Genomic DNA, 20,000 nt, shown 5'->3' with positions numbered 1-20,000 from the left:
AATAATTTTAATAATTTGTATAATAATTTTAATATTTTTAATAATTTTAGTAATAATGATTTTGATGATTTTATGCTCTAAGCCCAAGCGCTCCAACCGAGAAAAAAATAGCCCTGAGAGGAAAGGAAATAAGTAAATAAATACACTACAAGAGAAATAAGGAGCAATTAATTTAACATATTTTAAGTACAGTAACCACATTAAAATAGATCTTTCATAAATACAGTATAGAAAGACTCATGTCAGCCTGTTCAACAGTTTCATCGATTCAACTACCTTGATTAGGAAGATTATTCCACTACTTGATCACAGCTGGAATAAAACTTCTACAGTGGGATACTTTACCATTTTACTTGAAAAGCCCACAATCTCGCCTGGAGATCTGTCCTCTTCGTATCTTATTTAAGCTCTCAGCATCTTCACCAGCATTGAACAAAGAAACTCCGTCGGCAATCCATCCTTCAACGACACCATGAATAGGTATAGAAACTGAGCGCGGTGTAGAGCACTTATGCCTGAACTGTACAGTCTAGCAGTTCTATTTGATTATTATGTCCAAAATTGCTGCATGTTAACCGCTATGTCCTGATATTTCGTATTTCAGCAGCGCTCCACGTTTAGATTGTGACTCGTATGTTGCAGTTACTGCAGGAAGAAAACTAGTTGACTACTTTGAAAAATAATTAGTCCAGCCACTTATCAGAGAAAGAAATCTTTTTATGAATGATTATGTTTTTAATTGAAAAGCTATAACTTTTTTTTTCTTTTTTTTTTTTTTTAATTTGGTGTTAGGTGCATTTGAAATTGAGTCATGTTACTGTAAAATACTTTTGTCAAATGAAAATTACCCACCAGACTTTCTTCGTCGATGAAAGATTTTTATATCCAATAAAAGATTATCTATACCTTTGTCAAGGCATTTATTGAATTATTCATTGCTCCTTTTCAAGTTTCTTTAAATGTTATTTTGCTTGGCCATTCATCCCACGTCGTGAGTGCGTGTTACCTGTCGAGGGCACGAATAACATTACTGTTACATTAGGTACTGGTCGAAAGGGATTTGGTGAAGTGAGTACATGTTGGTTATTAGTCAGCTCTCCTTAAGAAGTGTTTGTTAAGGCCCGGTCCCACCGCCCGAACGTTGCTGGAGCGTTCCTTGAACGGTAGGGAGGTGGACCAAACCCTCGAAAATTTAATTTAACGTTTTTACGTTCGGTCTTTATTAGGCTGCTGAACGTAGCAAATCCTCTCATAATTCCTGAGTTTTCTTACACCTCTATTATGGAAGTTGCTAATTTATGCAATAAGGGTATTGGTATACAGGATGTCGAAAAGCGTAGCGGAGTGATATTACAGTCACCAACCTGTAAAAGATAATAAAGTAGGGTAAGAATTATCTGTATCTTGATTAAAATTGCGGGGTTTTTTTAAACAGTGTATTAATAAAAAAAGCGACTGAAACTTTTCGACATCCTGTATACCAATATCCTTATTGCATAAGTTAGCAACTTCCATAATAGAGGTGTAAGAAAACTCCCGAAAATATGCGAGGATTTGCTACGTTCAGCAGCCTAATAGAGACCGAACGTAAAAACGTTAAATTAAATTTTTGAGGGTTTGGTCCACCTCCCTACCGTTCAAGGAACGCTTCAGCAACATTCGGGCGGTGGGACCGGGCCTTTACTTAGTTTTTAGTATTCGGATTGCTTTACGTCGACTGCAATTGAATATCGATAATGTATTCCATACGATTTTTTTTTACTTTTGTAATTTCTAAGAAGTGACATTATCAAAGAAGCATTGAAAGCAAAGCCTGCTATCCTTAAATTTGAAAGAGATATGAATATAGATGAGCATTTATACACTTTATTTATATACACACACACACACACACACACACATATATATATATATATATATATATATATATATATATATATATATCGTGCCAATACGATGTAAGTGAAAACCGATGAGAGTAGTATTAGGTAACGTATTGGAATTTCAGCCCAATCGTTACCAATCCCCTCAAGCCATTATTGCAAGATCTCATGACATTGACATTGCACCCTTGACACTCTCCTGTCCTCTATCGGCTCCTGAACGATTGCAATTATATTTTCAAGACTTTCGTAATACTGCACGTGGGTATTTTTTTCTATCGTATACTCTTCGCTCCAATAAATAGTTTTATGGCGTTTTTTATCAGTAAACTTTTTTATGCTTTGCAACACATCGTAAAGTTGAAAGATATTTTTGAGGAAAGAATAACTGGTTGGGTCATTGACCGATAATCCATGGCTATGGCTTGAATGACCTTGTCGTGTGGACTTATGAATAATTTAAATATTGAAGGGGTGGTGGTTAAGGGAAGGGAAGTGAGAGCGGTGAAGGGGCGAGTTTCCTTTGCTCGCCTAACAACAGAACGAGCATTGCATTTCAGTGTTCATATGGGCGTTTTTTGTATCGAACTTTTCAAGGTCAGGCAGAAAAGGATTCTCTCTCTCTCTCTCTCTCTCTCTCTCTCTCTCTCTCAACTTTTGCGCACGCTGCTGGGTCAGTAACCCTGTAATTGAACAAATAGTTATATATATATTATATATATATATATATATATGTGTGTGTGTGTGTGTGTGTGTATATGTGTATATATATACGTATATATATTTACACATTAGACACATATATACAGTATATATAAATATATAATTATGTATGTATGTATAATAATTATATGCGTGTGTATATATGTATATACCGTATATATATATATATATATATAGATAGATAGATAGATATTGTTCATTAGCACTATTGCTTGTGCGGTATATTAATACAATGAATTTATACTTTCATACAATTCTCTCTCTCTCTCTCTCTCTCTCTCTCTCTCTCTCTCTCCTGATAACGGTACCGAAAAGTGTCAAAGAGATTTCTGCCATCTAGATCCAAAGAAAATAGCATATCCAAAACGAGGTCCCACGTAAGAATTCTGATTTAGGCATGATGCTCTATGCCAGGCCATCAGCTGCGTCCTCTGACTTAGAAGCACACTCCGTGGCTTTTCTGCATATGCTTTCAATATCCCTTAATGTGTCTCTGGTGGGTGGTTTGAGGCGCCTCATGTGCTATATGAGACGCTTATCGCGAAGAACCCGGCTTATGTAACAGGGAGAGAGAGAGAGAGAGAGAGAGAGAGAGAGAGAGAGAGAGAGCCATATTATGTTGAGCGCCACCTTGTATATACAGTATGTACTATATGTTTATTTGGATTTGTTTCTCTTTACCTCTAGTGTGTTCTCTTTTTTTATATGCAAAAAGAAGAAGTGTTGTTGATATATGTTTTCTCCACTTGTTGGAGCTTGGATGGCAGACTATTCTTGATTAAGAATTGTTAAGAATGCTTCAGATTAATGCCTTATTAGTATTACCAGTTTTATACATCCATGAAAAAACTGGAATTGGTAACAATGGAAATTCTAATTCATGAATTGTTTGTATAGATGTGACACTAGCATGAGTAAAACAAATTTATTTTTCGAGTCTTAATATAAAAATTACTACTACACTATTTTCCGTCAATGGAAATTAATCTTTTTATTCATGGCTACACTATTTAGTATTTATAACTGTTGTTGATTGAATCTTTACAACGAACAGTGTGTAGAGCCTTACGGTGGGGGTAGTTTGGGAAGGAGCAACTCCTGTCTTTTTATTACTTGTGTCGCATATCTATAAGATTTAATGTATCTTGGCAAATGAGTTCTCTGAAAGTATAATGCTGTGGTGCTCGACCTTTTATATCTGTTTTCCCCACGCATCCCTTTCAACACATGTCTCTATGTCATTTCCTCTCCTTTCAACACTTGACTACTTCAAAAAGTTTATTTCAAATATGTCCATGATAAACAAAAATATCCATTCTATTTTTTCTATATTAGTACATATATTTACAATTTTACATATATTATTATTATTATACTGGCCACTGCAGAGCCTAAAGGCGAAATAAAATCAACATTCTAAAAGTTTGAGTTTACTATTGTGGTCTCAATTTCCCCCTGAAGACTTGAAATCTCACCCCTCTGGTCGAAAGCCCCTGGTGTAATTGATAGATAACTCTCAAAAATTAAAGATTGAATTAGTCCTTTTTTTTTTACCTGATTTCACAGTGAAGAGCATGAAACTTTGCAGCCACTGTCTTCAATTGAGAGCTGCAGAATGGATTTGAATGTGTATTTGGCGAAAGGGTTAAAATTCAAATTTTATCAGGATTTATCAACGTAATGGAATCTCGTATCAAAAGTACCGTATACAAAATGGAATGAATACTTCATGTTGTCGCTATGCATGAAGTGAAAGGTCAAGAGAGGAGAAGCAAGTTTGGCATAATCGCAAAACTTGTAGGTAACCTTTTGGAGGTAGCCCTTTCCTCTAACCAAATATGTATCCCGATTTCGTTAAAGTATTGATAACAACAGTAGGGTTCAACTGCCCTGCACTCCTAGATAGATATTATTATCATATTAACTGCATCCTGATTGGCAAAAGTAGAAATATGGCAGCCGAGACCAATTTTAAGTCTGCGTAGTTCTTAATATTCTTTTCATGAACTTTCCTGTTAGTACACCTTGAATAAGTTTGATTTGAAGTAGTACTGATAAACCTTATTTAAGGTTGCTACGTAACCATAAGGCTTCTTTAAATTTCTTGTCAGCAGCCTGTGTTTTCTAATCCGTTTCTCTTGCCGTAATTGTGCCTAGAGTAAGTTAGTGGATTAATCTTTATTTTCCTGCCATGGGACTGTATGGTTATGTACAATTTGCTATTACGAAAATTCATCCTGAGAGAAAGGTTTCTGACCGTATACCTTTTGGGTTTCCTTGTTTGTCAAGAATGGTTATAGGAATGTGAACGCTTAGGGTTAAATAACGAGGCTGCTGTAGGAACTTAACCTACTGTATATCCACGTGCACTGCAATTGCCTCCCCTTTTTTAATATCATCCTGGGACTTTCGCTCCTAAAAGTAAACCCAACAAAATTGGACTATTAGACGTTAGTTCTTTCCTTTATTGTAATGTTAGTATCTGTTTCGTCGTAATTTCATATTTTAAACAAGACAAATTGTATTGAAACTTGGAAATTGAACACTTCTTTCTGAGGTACTATTTATAGGAAATGAACTAACGCTAGGGTGTAATTTATGGCCATAGAAAATACTGAAAAATGGTAGAGTTTCAATTAGCATATGGAATAACTCACATGAGTTGGGTAAGTGGCTTGTGTCGTAAGTTGCGGGCCTTTGTCCCTTTGCTGTAAGGGCAGAATAAATCTTACCTAATGTCTCTTTTTACCTCCTGTAGTTGGGTAAATCATAAAAAATCCTAAATTATTACTTTGGTAACTGCAGTTCTTCATTAAAACTGGCAGCCTGTTAGACCTCTACTCCAAGGTTTATGATTTATTACTCTCTGATGTGAGCATTTTGTTCTGTGCTGGTTTGGTGTCGTCGGGAGACTGTGAGGCTCCGTGTATATTTTTAGCCAAACATGGATCTTCTTCCCGTTTTCTGTAATTCTTCTTAATTTACAACATCAATTTGCATTTTCCTTATAGCCTATCTGCTTGAGCATTCCTTTCTATGCCATACAATTCCTTCGTACAGCTCTACAAGCGTTCATGCATCTCTCTCTCTCTCTCTCTCTCTCTCTCTCTCTCTCTCTCTCTCTCAGCAGTCTTATGGGCGAAAATGAGTCTATAATGACACCAAAAAAGTAAATGATTACTGCAATAGAATTTTTTTTTTTTTTTTTTTTTGCACGGCCCAAATTAACGGATTGCTACGTTCTCATTTATCCACTAACGAGATAATTTGATTAATAAAGCAAATCTCTTGTTATCGTGAACCACTTTTACGTTTTAATGTAATAACTGATTTACTGAATATACAATGATATTGAAAATATTTATATTACTCAAAGTTTTACACCAGACCTTGAAAATCTGTTGAAATTCTGTGAGAATATAAGCTGTATATCTTACCGAATCCAGATTGAAAGTTCTTGAAAACGAAGGGGCAATTTAGGGCCTTTCTTGATTGATTGAGGAGGGAAGGAGGCGGCAGGAAGGAGCAGGTTGTGTTGGTTTGGAACTCATTAAGGAAGGAAAAGCGCAGGACTCCCTTGTTTGTTTGGACTTTGTCAGACCGCTGATGTTACGTATGTTGGTTTTGGGGTGTTTGTGTTTCGTAACAACAACAAAAACTACACTGAAATTACCTTAAGTCTCCCATTCAAGATATAATCCTCCTCGTGTTATTATTATTATTATTATTATTGTTGTTGTTGTTGTTGTTGTTGTTATGATGATGATGATGTTTTTGTTGGGTTCCTGTGCTGGTTTAGTTTGCAATATACCGTAGTCGCTCCAACTATATCCTCTTATTTCACTTTTTACAATTTTGTAAGTGAAAAGCATTTTCACATCAAGATTGTATATATTGGCAATATTAAGAGACTCATTATAAATTATTTTATATACTCTGCTTATGAGGGATCCGTTTGAGCTCTTGACTTTTTATCAGATGTATTAATCATCTCATGAGGCTTCTTTGCAACGTAGAATTTTTTTTATCGACTTTGAATATGAGTCACGAATCTAAACTTAGAGAAACTTTAGATGTGGCTGGTTTGTTAGATTGGTAAGACCATTTTGGTAAACATTTTTTTAATGTTTTCATATTTTATGCTGACAATTTACGACCGCTTGCTTTGATTAAGTCGCCATGATTTGACATTTAGAGATTGCCAGAAATGTTGCCTCCATGGTGTTTGATTTGGGGCTTTTATTCACCGCAATGGCGTTTTCGGCGGATATTGAGCCATATTTTGAGATTCTTTACCAACGTTTGGTGGTGTTCCTATTAAAGTCTATATTTATTTCTCTTTGTCAAGGGAGAATAGCTGTTATGAGAATCTAGTTCTTTTTTTAAATTATTTGCAGTTTTCTTGAGAGATTTTGCATTCTGGATCGTAAAAGTCCCAACGGGAAGATTTCAGTGAGCTTTATCTGAATGTTGTTTTTATCATGTAAAGTAGCAATGAAGAAAATAGGACCAAAAACTGTTCCTTATTGAAAAATTGATGCTAATGTTACTTGTATGGGTAGCACTCCGTTACTTGATAGTAGTTGTTAAATTTTATGGGAAATTTTATTCCTAGACCCCATGGCTGGACAATGTTGGCAAGAATAAGGTTATACGGGTAAATAGAGGTAAGAAAGATTGACAAATGGAATACTGAAAGTGGTTGGGGGCTCATTTGGTATGTTAATGTGAATAAATTTGAATCACAGAATGGGTAAAGAAAAGGAGTAGATGGAACTTTACCTAACACTTGCTAATTAGTTTCTCTGAATGCAGTTTGATGGCTGACAGGATGGAGAATGTAAAAGTGCATAATCGATGGTAACTGTTGAGAAATTGGGAGTTTTGGGGAGGAAAGAGAGTTTGAGAAAGTGATTACTAGTGGTGTTATAGGTGTTGAAATACAAGGGAAGCAATATCCAGAGAGCGCAAGTGTGTAGGTGATAACAAACAAGTGCCACAGCAGATATGGTTGGGGGACAGAGGTTTGTGGTAATATAAAGGTGCTGCACACCTTTGCTCACCTTTCTGCGTATATTATTTACTATTTATGTACTGGCTGATGATATGGAAGATTTCTGCATTGGAGCTTATCTCACATCTACAAGTTAAGAGATAATGTTATGATAGTGACGTACCCTAATTTTGCTCGGAACTGCACCCTTATATTTATATTTATATATATATATATATATATATATATATATATATATCATCATCATCTGCCGTTACTAGTCCACTGCAGAACAAAGGCCCCTCGGACATGTCCTTCCACGCGTGTTTGATTAGGGTCTTAAGAGTACTATCCCAGTCCACACCCTCAACCCTTCTTAGTTCGTCAATATATCCAGTGTGTGTGTGCATATATATATATATATATATATATATATATATATACATACATACATACATACATACATACATACATATATATATATATATATATATACACGCGCACATACGTGAGGCACTTGTTGACCGAATGCCCCACTCTTAGCACCTTGAGAAACAGATATCTATTTGAGGCTCGAGGTGAGGATGGTGTGTTCATCCTTGCCGAAGATTCTTGGGCAGGACGTGTGGTACTACAGTATGCTAGTGATATTTTTATATTTATTTCAAAAACAGAATCTTCTGAAAGCTATTCAGCTTAAATAAGTACATCTTCGCTCCTATGGTTTTAGATTGAATTTTCTTTTATTCTTTATGTATAATAAAAGATATTGACGTCAATGACCTTCGATGTCGGGATGCCATTAAACTCAAAATCAATCAATCAATCTCTGAGGACTAGCATGTATAAATCCAAGTCTACACAGCTGTTGTTGCCACTGTCTCTTCTAGTTAATTACACTTTTGACAATTAATGTCTTTCAGTTATTATCCAGAATTTGTGCCGTTGTAGTCGAAACGTGTTAGTAAATCAGACGGCTAATATATATTCCTTATATTCCACGAAAGAAAAAAGATTAAGATAAACAAAACGAGTGACAGACATCTCTTCAAGTATGGACTTCCCCTCCTCGTTACGTAAATGCCAAACTCACTTTCGCCTGTCAAAACAACCGCATATTTTGCCAAGGTATGAATATATCTATGCCTTGTATTTTGCATCTGAAAAGTAAATAAGGGGAGGGTCTTATCTCTTCACCCCGTGCCATCTAACCAATGTTCTCTCCAACACAGAAACAGCGCCTGACTATACAAGTGGATAAGGAACTTTTAGAGAAAAAAATAGCAAACCTTCCCAAACGCTCTTCTTGTCCACTTTTAGCTTTGTCACTAATTTCCCGGGTTGAAAGGAACTTGAAGTGTTAAAAGCGCAAATGTAAAACAGTTTCGAGGAAATATTTATGGAAAGGCTAAGAGAGCTGAATGTGTTTATAGTACATGGTTAACATTGCTCGTGTGGAGACATTTTTGTGATACAGATTTTTTCCCGTTTTTACAACATTTCTGATGTACAAATATAACAAGAAAACATTAGAAGATCGGATATCATCAGAAGCTGTGTTTCTAATTGATTATAATCTTTTACATTCGAAACTGCTCTCCGAAATTTTTTTGTTTGACCTTCAGAAGTCGCCGATCATGTTAACATCTGAATCTCAAATCATAGAGACTTACAAAACTAAATCCTGTATTAGAATATGACGATTCTATAAATGACTAATAATAGGTGAACTTTTGAGTATTTTGTGAATCTTAAAATATTGTAAATATCATGCTTATTCGTATACATAATTGTTTTCTTTGCTGGCCATTATTTCTTTCACTGTTACTGTTTTGCTATTTTTTCATACTAACTTGATTTTACATAATCTACGTTTTGATATAGCTGACTTAAACACCTCACAATGAAACTGACTAGGCCAACAATTTAGAACATAAACATGATGGTTACGCCGGCCTCTGCATTGCAATATATATATATATATATATATATATATATATATATATATACATTATGAACTTAAAGGAAAGGTCTAGGTTCTAAAATAACGGTAAGTGATAATTTAAGTATATTTTTTAATCACGATATATGAACAAACATTGAATTTAACATCTAGGTTTTCGCAAGAATGAAAAGATACTTATTTCCTGTCTCTGTATCTCATACTGCCATTAGCATTTAGAGAGAGAGAGAGAGAGAGAGAGAGAGAGAGAGAGAGAGAGAGAGAGAGAGAGAGAGAGAGCGGAGCACTATGACAACTCAAGACTCATAAAAACCATTTATGAGTACTGTATAGTCAGTTTACGGTGTCACGCGAGTATCCCTTATTCTGTATAGTATTACACCCTTGATGAATTGTGAATGGAAGATCATATATAAGTAGACATTATAAACTATGTACCAAATACACTGTACCGCCAGTTCCTCTCAACTGCTTCAATATTATTTTTTCATTTACATGCAACGTCCACACTTTACTTACATATTGGAGAGTTGGCTTTAATGTCTCCCAAATCTTTTACTTGCTTCTTTCGTCCATTTTATGACCAACCTTGTATTGTATCTCATCATAGCTACCATCTGTTATTTTTGCCACCGAATATTTGATCTATTAAAGATTTCCATTTCATCCCATATCAATATTCTTACTCCAGCTATCTGGTTTCAGTTTAACCATAAAACCTTACACCTGCTCAGATTTACTATGATTTTTTTTTTTCATATTGCAAACATTTAAACTTTTAACCAGTTTCTGCAGTTTCTCATTACTATCCCCAATGGGTACTGTATTGTCAGCAAATCTTAAACATTCTACGTTCCAGCCACGACTCCTTTTCTTATCCTAGAATTTTGAACTTCACATTTTCTGTACTATCTGTCTCTTAGAATCACTTCATGAAGAGTCAAGAGTGACACACTAAATCTCAGATACTTAATTTGTGCACCAAACCAGTCACACTCCTGTCTAAATCTTCTAACACAAGGTTGATCGCCTCATAAGAAATCTTTAATATTCTTCAAAACCTTACATTCCATACAATGCATCAATACCTGTTAAAATTCCCATTTATGATTTTTTTCTCAATATTTCTTTATAGGTCAATGTATGCCACAACTTTTTCCAGTATCTTTGATATTTTTAACCTAACCTAATCGTTTCGTAACATGCTATTCTACCCCTATAAGTAATGTTGTTAGTTTTAATTTTCCTATAAAAATCATATACTTATCGGTATACTTAGTAATGCCATGATCATATAAGTTTTCACAGTTTCCTTTATCTCCTATACCTTTATGTAATAGAATAATGATTCCTTCTACCCATTCTTTTGACACCTTCCCTTCTTCCGGGGATGTCATATAGCCCCTGGTCGGTCATTTTGAGCAAAGTCAACCACTTTATTTGAGTCGTTCATTTGTAATAACATCAATTTCTAGTCCCCGTCTGTTCGCAGTTTCTTAATTGCTCTCCTTACTTAGTCAATAGCCAGTTTTATAATTATTCTCACTAATTCTCTTTAAACTAGGACTGTCCCAACTTGAGAGAGTATCTCTTGATGATATTTTATTATGACTCCATCTATTAATTGAACTCTGCCTTTTCTTTCCGTGAGAATAACCCTCATTCTCTCTGAAGTTCTTCATTACTTTCATCCCCCAAATATTTTATTTTATCAATTACCCTCTATTTCTTTCTGACTATTATCTTTTTTTTTTCTATCCCCTGCCGCTACCATTCAGCTGCATCACAAATTAATTTTCATTGTTCTTGAACATTTCCTAACCTCGTCTCCCTAGTAAGTGTTCCTATATCCTCTTCTTACCTTCCCTTATACGTAAACAGGTCTTGGTATTCCTAATCTCAGATTAGTTAATACAAAAGTTATGATTTTGATGTCAAATTATATCTGATTATTGTACATGAAGAAAAACTGAAATTGGACTCCTCTCTTGTTACGGCTCATTTTTCCTTTGCCTATACATACATACACTGCATACTCTTGCCTTTTCTTTATATATTCTCCCCTTTCCTTATACATCTGAAAACTCTGAGATAACCAAAAATTGCTTCACCCAAGGGGTTAACTACTGCACTGTAATTGTTCAGTAGCTACTTTCCATTTGGTAAGGATATGAGACAATTTGGCTATGATAAGCAGCTCTTCCAGGGGAAAGACACCCTAAACTCATACCATTGTTCTATAGTCTTGGGTAGTGTCGTAGCCTCTGTGCCATTTTCTTTCACTGTCTTGGGTTAGAGTTGTCTTGCCTGAGCGTACACTAAGGCACACTATTCTATCTGTATATATATATATATATATATATATATATATATATGTGTGTGTATATATATGTATGTATGTATGTATATGTATATATGTATGTATGTATGTATATATATATATATATGTATATATACATATATATATATATTATATATATATATATATGTATATATATATATATATATATATATATATATATGTGTGTGTATATATATGTATGTATGTATGTATATGTATATATGTATGTATGTATGTATATATATATGTATATATACGTATATATAAATATATGTATATATACATATATATATATATATATATATATATGTATATATATATATATATTATATATGTATATATATATATATATATATATGTATATATATATATATATATATATATATATATATTCAACAACAACAAATGCAGCCGTTTCTAGTCAAGTACAGGATAAAGGCCTCAGACATGTCCTTAGTCATGTTTGTGATTTGGCCATTTTCATCACCATGCTGGTCAACTGCGGCATGGTGATGGTGGGAGACTTTACTCTGATCCATTGTGTGCGTGTATGTGTATGTTTGTGTGTAATCTATAAGAGCATGATAATAACTATATGTGGGTTTGAAAGGAAAAGGAATAAGAATTAGTTTCTGAAACAGTTAATCTATCACTGGCTTGATTTGTAGAATTTGAAAAACGCTGTTGTAGTTGATTAAAAAAGAAAAAAAAACCAGTTTGGAGTGTAGTTTCTGATGAATATTGTTGTTACACATGTAGTGTGGTAAGTATATATATATATATATATATATATATATATATATATATACATACATATATATATACATGTATATGTATATACATACACACATATATGACGTGAGAGCAATAATCTGGGATCCAAGATCTAGAAAAAAAAAAAAAAACCCAAATCTAACTCGTAAATGGATTGTATATCGCATCACTTGTTTATTAGTTGTTTGCTATGGTTTATATTTTGGTTGTCGAATTAAGAATTGAGAGTATGGGTGACCTTGGTGTGTGTGTTTACTTAGATGACGTCATTGTGTATTTTGTTTGCTCGTGTACACGTCCACTTTACCGAATCAAGTCTCAAGAGGCCACACTTGCCGTGCTAAAGATGACGGCATTGTGTGAAAGATAAACAAGATATGGGTTTTGTATGACATTTATACACTTCAAGAAGTTGCAGTGATCAACAGATATGCGCCTGCGCTGAAAAGGAGGCTTCAGCTATTGTTTACTTATTTCAAAATAAGTGTAGATTCTGGGATGTCATTTTTAAAGATTTTTCTAATTGTTTAATAAGTATTCCAGCGTATGACAAAATCTGGACATTTTCAAATTCGTGTATAATGAAAACAATTTACACTTACTGTGCTAAGAATCCTGATTATATTTAAACTGCGTATCGCACTAAATTTTCTATTTTATTTACGTTTAAGCAAATCTTTTAATGATATTGGCTTAGACGGATATTCCATCGATGCTATAGCTCTTTATTACTAGTCTCTTTGGAAAAATTTATACAGTTCATGAAACTGTTACTGGTTTGTGCATCATATTTGCCACACGGACAGTTTAGAATTTTAGATATAGGCCTACCTGAGCGAATTTTGTGAATTTTGTTCTCGTCTTTGTACATTTAAATTACAAGAGGGTCAGTTGGAGACACAAATTCACGCTCACTTTTGTTGTAATGGTTAACAGTAAGGTTTTTATTTTGTGAAAGACTTCTCACAACCACCAATACCTCTTTGACGAAATTCCAAAGCACAGTATCATTATGCAGTATCAAAAATTAACAAGAACCCGAGCGTTTATTTAGCTAAATATCTGGCCGTTCACTTCACAAACATGGTTCCAATCTCTTTGACTCTTGCTTCTACAATTTTTACTTATATTTTTCCTGCATTTTTTTTGTAGCATGATTTTACACTGTTCTGTACTTTCATTTTTCATAAACAAGTATTTTTTACCCTTTACTCTTTTTTTTCTAACCTTTTGATCAAACTCACTGGCTTCCGTGTTTTACTAGTCTCCATCTAAACAGTCCCTTGCTCCTTCCGTAGGTAAGACTATTTTATATTGATTATAGTATGTCAATGTATTTCTTCCCTCTATGCGTGTTGTTTTGTTGTTAATTGTTAAACTACAACCCTAGTTGGAAAAGCAAAATGTTTTAAGACCAGGGCTCCAACCAGGAAAATAGCTCAGTGAGGAAAGGAAACAAGGTAAAATAAAGTATAAAATAAAATATTTCAATAACAGTAACATTAAAGATATCTCCTATATAAACTATAAAAACTTTAACAAAACAAGAGGAAGAGAAATAAGATAGAATAATGTGCCCGAGTGTACCCTCAAACAAGAGAACCCTAACATTTCTTATCGATGCATCCTGCACATACCTTGAGCTGCTCGCAGCTTTAGAAATTATCACTTTTCAATTACTACTATTGATGGTGTTCTTCCAGTTTACCGTCAGAGGTTTTGGTCCCTTATTTCAATTTCTTGCACATGAATTGTGCTGAGGTCTGCAGTTAATTCTGCTCAGGTCACATAACTCCCAATGCTGTACTTTTCACCGGAGACGAACTTTTTAAGTTTAAATCGTTAAGTTTGACCACAGACAAACAAGTTTTGTCTGTGGTTTGACTCATTATGATGCGTCATATTTTGTTCCTAGGTCTTTTATTTAGTTTTTTTTTTTAACTCCCTTCCGCTTTATATGCAAGTTGTTAGGTAATGTGTTTTTATTTCTAGTTTCCTTAATAGGAAATTCTAAAATCAATGTGTTTTCGACTCGGATGACTTCAGTAGTTTTGACGCGTTGTTTTATAAGATCAATCGTAAATCTCAGTTTCTTCATTTCTTTTCATTTATTCCTTGATGTCTGTATATATATATATATATATATATATATATATATATATATATATATATATATATATATATATATATATATATATATATATATATATATATATATATATATATACTGTGTGTATATATATATATATATATATATATATATATATATATATATTATATATATATATATATATACTGTGTGTGTATATATATATATATATATATATATATATATATATATATATATATATATATATATATATCTTTATTGCCTTATTCCGGAATTTACTTTAACTACTCAATTCCTCTGTGTGAAATCTTAAACAAAGGTGACCTCTATTACTATAGCTTCATTCTTCTTTGCAGATATCGTGGGTGGCTATTTGCTTCGGATTCTTCTACGTGGAATACATGGGATACAAGAAAGACCCAAAGTATTATTATCTCAGACGGATGTTAGGGGTAAGTTTTTTTTACTACATATGATTTTTTTATTGTTTGAAGATCAATGAAAACAATTGGGAACGGCACTCCAGATTTACTGCCAGGGACACATTTAAATCTTGTCATTCTTTACAAAATCTAAATATAGGCCTACGCCTCTTACCTTGATATATCGAGACTGAAGTTCTAGGCCCCTATTGTGTAAACACAGTACTGTAATCCTATAGCAGTTGAAAGTCAATTATATCTAGGTATTTCCTTGTTTACATCAAAATAGTCCACAAACCAAAGTCAGGACTTTATTTGGAATGTGATGCTTTCATAACTGTGGTTAGTTGAAATTTTCAGGAAAATAATTTCTTGCATGTATTTTAAGTTATTGTGTAGTATTCTCTCTCTCTCTCTCTCTCTCTCTCTCTCTCTCTCTCTCTCTCTCTCTCTCTCTCTCTCTCTCTCTCTCTCTCTCTCTCTCTCTCTCTCTCTCTCTCTCTCTCTATATATATATATATATATATATATATATATATATATATATGTGTGTGTGTGTGTGTGTGTGTGGGTGTATATATATATATATATATATATATATATATATATATATATATATATATATATATATATATATATATATATATATATATATTATATATAAACATATATTACATGTATTAAGTATCAAACCAGAATGGGCACTAAGTTGAGCACATAACTTTTATGTCATGTTGTATATTTCAAGATAGGTAATTGAATTATGCTCATTTTGGCACTAGTTCCATGCAAATCGGATACAAATTGACCATGATATAGCAAAAAGTCATTTTTTTACCTTTTGTTACCTTGACCTTGACCTTTAACCTAATCACTTCCAAAATTTAATCAAATTTCATGAAATTAGGTCTAATAGTTTTTGAGTTATGCAAGTCACATACAAACATAAGTAAACAAGGGTAATTACAATACTACAGTATATCATGTTGTACATCACAATATAGGCAATTGAATTATGCAAATTTTGGACCTAGTTTCATGCAAATCAGATAGAAATTGACCACAATATGACAAAAAGATATTTTAAACATTTTCGTGACCTTAGCCTTGACTTTTGACCCAATCACTCCCAAAATCTAATCTAATTGTCCTGGGAATATAGCCAATAATCCCACGAAATTTCATGAGATTCGGTCAAATAGTTTTTGAGATATACAAATTACAAAAACACAGACAGACATACAAACATAAGCTTATCAAAACATAACCTTCGAAGCAACGTTGGCGAAGGAATAAACAGTTTGTATCAAATTATTTTAAATATCTGATGAAAATAGTCTCATTTCTTATTTGTCTCTTTTTTTATCCTTCTAAGTCCATACTGTGATCATTGTATTGTCTATTAGTAACATTGAAGAGGTATGAGCCATTTCCTTTTTGCTATTATTCTTACCAAAAATTTTTCAGTGCCGTCAATTTTGATTACTTTCGACTTGCGCTTTTTATGATATTTGATTGTGATTTTGTTATATTTTTGATGATTCAATGAAAGAAAAATTTAATTAATTCTTCTATTATTGTATTTTAGTACTTATGTGATTGTGTGTATTAGCCACCAAACCCATTGACTTGAAAGCACTGTTCTGTATGCAAAAATCCTTCAGCCATCATGCCAGGAAGTCAACTTTGATCAACCAGTTTGACATTGTAGCAACATACTGGTCAATTTTAATGAACTGAATAATTTGGAAGAGTTAAAATATTGATGCCATAGGTAGAAAAACTAATTTGAAGGTAAAGCCAACTGAGAAGAATTTCTTTTGCTCTTAGATAAAAGGATACCATGTTGCAGGGTTGCACTTAGAAGCAAAATGAATTTTACTGAGTGTTCTGTTTGGGTGAGATATTGCAATTTAGGATGATTTAAAGTTGGTTTGACAGACCAATGGGCTGTTGAATTTTCAGGAAGTACTGAAGGTTTTTTCTCCACTCAGATCATGTATTTTAATGTCCTACAGTTTAGAAAGTTATAGGACTATACAGCTATTTATTTTTTGGCTTTTCCCAGGTATGTATGTGTATTTCACGTGGCACAGCTGCAATTCTGAATTTATCTTGCTGTGTCATAGTGGTCCCTATGTGTCGGGCATTAGCAACCAGCCTTTCTTCAGCTTTCCAGTATTTCATATCATTATTCCGATCAGGCAAGGAAAATCGTCCAGCTTCTCTGCCGGCATTTTTTACAAGTAGCGCGACTCAGACTGCAAAGTCAGTCCACACTATGATTGCTCTAACTGTGATAATATCTTCTGGTAAGTGGGTTTTTAATGCTAAATTTTCTTTGTGATATTGTATGTGCTTGAGTATTTTAAGCTTTGTGAATTTAGCAGCATAAGAATTATTTGAAACTTATTATTTTATGACTGTACTGTTTCATTTTTACTTATTTTTTGTTTTTAAATTAATGTAATGGAATTATACTGCACACCACCCTAAGAAGGGGGTTTTGGGGAAGCTTTCATTTTGTTTTCATTTAGGTACTTGGAAATTGCTGTTGATAATCAGATCCATGTTGATTAAACACTATAAAGTACTGTATAGCATTGTGTTTCATAATGCCATATTAATCTATCTTTAATATACTATCTACTTTGGAATCCAGTACAGTACATTTATATTTTGAGGGGATATTTACAAATAGATTGATAATGTAAATTGAATACAATAATATACTATACTTGTTAATTAAGCAGAAGGATTATTAAAATAAACTCTTTATCTGAAAATACAGGCAAAAAAAATTTTCGTATTAGCAAAATTTAACTTTCTGGTGTATAATTTAGTAACATGAAGTACAGTATTAGTCAAAAATTAGTATCGACAATCTTTTAATTCCAAAATTTCATCTAACCATCATTTGTAACTGAATGCATGAAAAGGGATATAATTGACTGTTATTTTTTAGTTTAGGTCTTTATAACCCTTTATAAAATGATGGAGTAATATATGATAGCCTATTTTTTCAAAGATACTGTACATTTACCATAAATAAAAGATGATATTTTGTAGAATTTAGAGTTATGGGCTGTGTTCTGTATTTTTCCTTCAAACTTTCCAGCATTGCATACTGGTGCTCACATTGGCAACGCTGTCAACTTTTCTCGTTACTATTGTAACCAGTACCCAGAAATCAATGTAGCTGCTTTTAGGGGTCAGGTGAGTTGATAATATATGGTATGAAGTTGAATTAAAATGTACAGTATTTATCAACAAATCATATTATCATCATCATTAATGCCTTTACAGTAGGATGCTTTAATAGCAAGAGCCCATGTCTGACCACAACGGTCAAGCAATCTTCAACAAGAGCAACATCAATAATCTTTTCCTATCATCCCTTTTGTTTGTAAGGTTAAATGTTAAAGGAGTTCCTAACTCTGTTGTCTTTTTTTCTTGTGCACCTTTCCATAAAATTCCTATCTGTCTTGGCTTTCACTTGTCATTTTACCATGTTTTCATGGGGTTTCTTGAGGGTGTTTGTCTTGCTACTTCCATATCTATTGATATTCTGACCATCTGTTTTATATCTCTTCTTTTCACAAATCCAAACCATCTCATTGTTTTAGTCTATTTTCCATTCACTGAACCCCAGTGGCTTACAGCTATATTTTAATTCTTAATATAATCTTCCAATTGCATTCTTGCTATGAATCTTGGCATTTTTAGTCGCATGAATTCAAAATCTTCAATTTCCTTATTCATTCCTCATGTTTCTGCAGCATGCCATAGTACAGGTCATATACATGTATCATGTCTTTGCTCTGGGATATTTTTATTTACCTGTAATTGAGCAATCGCCTTTTGCTACCTCCTGGCTTTTGCTTGTTTTTTTTTTCTATTTCCTTATGGTAACTAAGTGATGTCCCTGGCTCACATTCAAGGAATGGAAGTATGACCCTCGCTCTCAGCTTATTGGTTTAAATTAGTGCCTAGAACCTTATTGTCTTTGTGAGATGTGGGAGTTTGGGGCCTATAATTCTCCCTGTTTATCCATCACCAGCCATTGCCTGGTCCTCCCTGTTCCTAGTTTGGGTGTGGAGGGGTTTGGATGCTGGCCATGTGAATATATGGTCGGTCTCTAGGACATTTCGTGACAAGCACAATGACTTGTTTCTGGTCTCTGCCATTCATGATGGACTTTTAAACCTTTGATACATCAAGGTACAAGTATCAGCAAAGTTCTGCCTCTAGTAAGACCTAATCGTTATACCACAATATAGTTATTCCATTTTATTATCTCTCCCAATTTGGGCATTAATAATTACTCATGCAGTTCATATTTTGCAATCCTGGTCATTTCTTGTAACGCTCTGTTATATTGGATACAAAACACCAACAACTCCTTTCCCACATGATCTACATTGCCACTGTCCAGACTGTTTAATCTGTATTATGCTTGCATTGAATTTCAGTTGTCTCCTCCCCATTCCACAAACTCCTCTTAAATGTTTTAATATCCTCTTATTCTGATTCAACCTTCAACTCCAGGTCATCTGCAAATAGTAGTTCCCAGGGACTTCCCTCCCTTCACTCTTTTCCAGCCTCCTCCATTACTACTTCTGATATTCTTACCAATGTCATATGAATATGAAAGAGTACTTGATCTTTATAAAGAGCTTTTAGATTATCTCTTAGATTGAATTTGATTTAGTGTTATTTAGCGATCTAAAATTGTGTGGAATTTGAATAGTACAAACTTTCATTTTGATTTATGAAAAAGAAATTAGGATT

The 20,000-nt window shown here is 33.5% G+C and overlaps 1 protein-coding gene across 4 annotated transcripts in view; it reads left to right on the top strand.

Moving 5' to 3' along the window:
• LOC137632468 (NADPH oxidase 4-like) overlaps window positions 1–20,000 on the top strand; it is a 141,272-nt gene that overhangs the window by 84,639 nt on the left and 36,633 nt on the right. For all 4 annotated transcript variants that reach the window (XM_068364410.1, XM_068364409.1, XM_068364408.1 and 1 more), the window contains exons 3-5: window positions 15,144–15,239; window positions 17,278–17,521; window positions 18,328–18,425. In XM_068364410.1, coding sequence (XP_068220511.1) covers window positions 15,144–15,239; window positions 17,278–17,521; window positions 18,328–18,425 — 438 coding nt within the window. The remainder of the gene's footprint in view (window positions 1–15,143; window positions 15,240–17,277; window positions 17,522–18,327; window positions 18,426–20,000) is intronic.

The sequence above is a fragment of the Palaemon carinicauda genome, chromosome 41, assembly GCF_036898095.1.
Source record: "Palaemon carinicauda isolate YSFRI2023 chromosome 41, ASM3689809v2, whole genome shotgun sequence".
Taxonomy (NCBI): Eukaryota; Metazoa; Arthropoda; class Malacostraca; order Decapoda; family Palaemonidae; genus Palaemon; species Palaemon carinicauda.
Note: the sequence above shows the minus strand (reverse complement) of the source record. Positions and strands in the feature narration are given on the sequence as shown.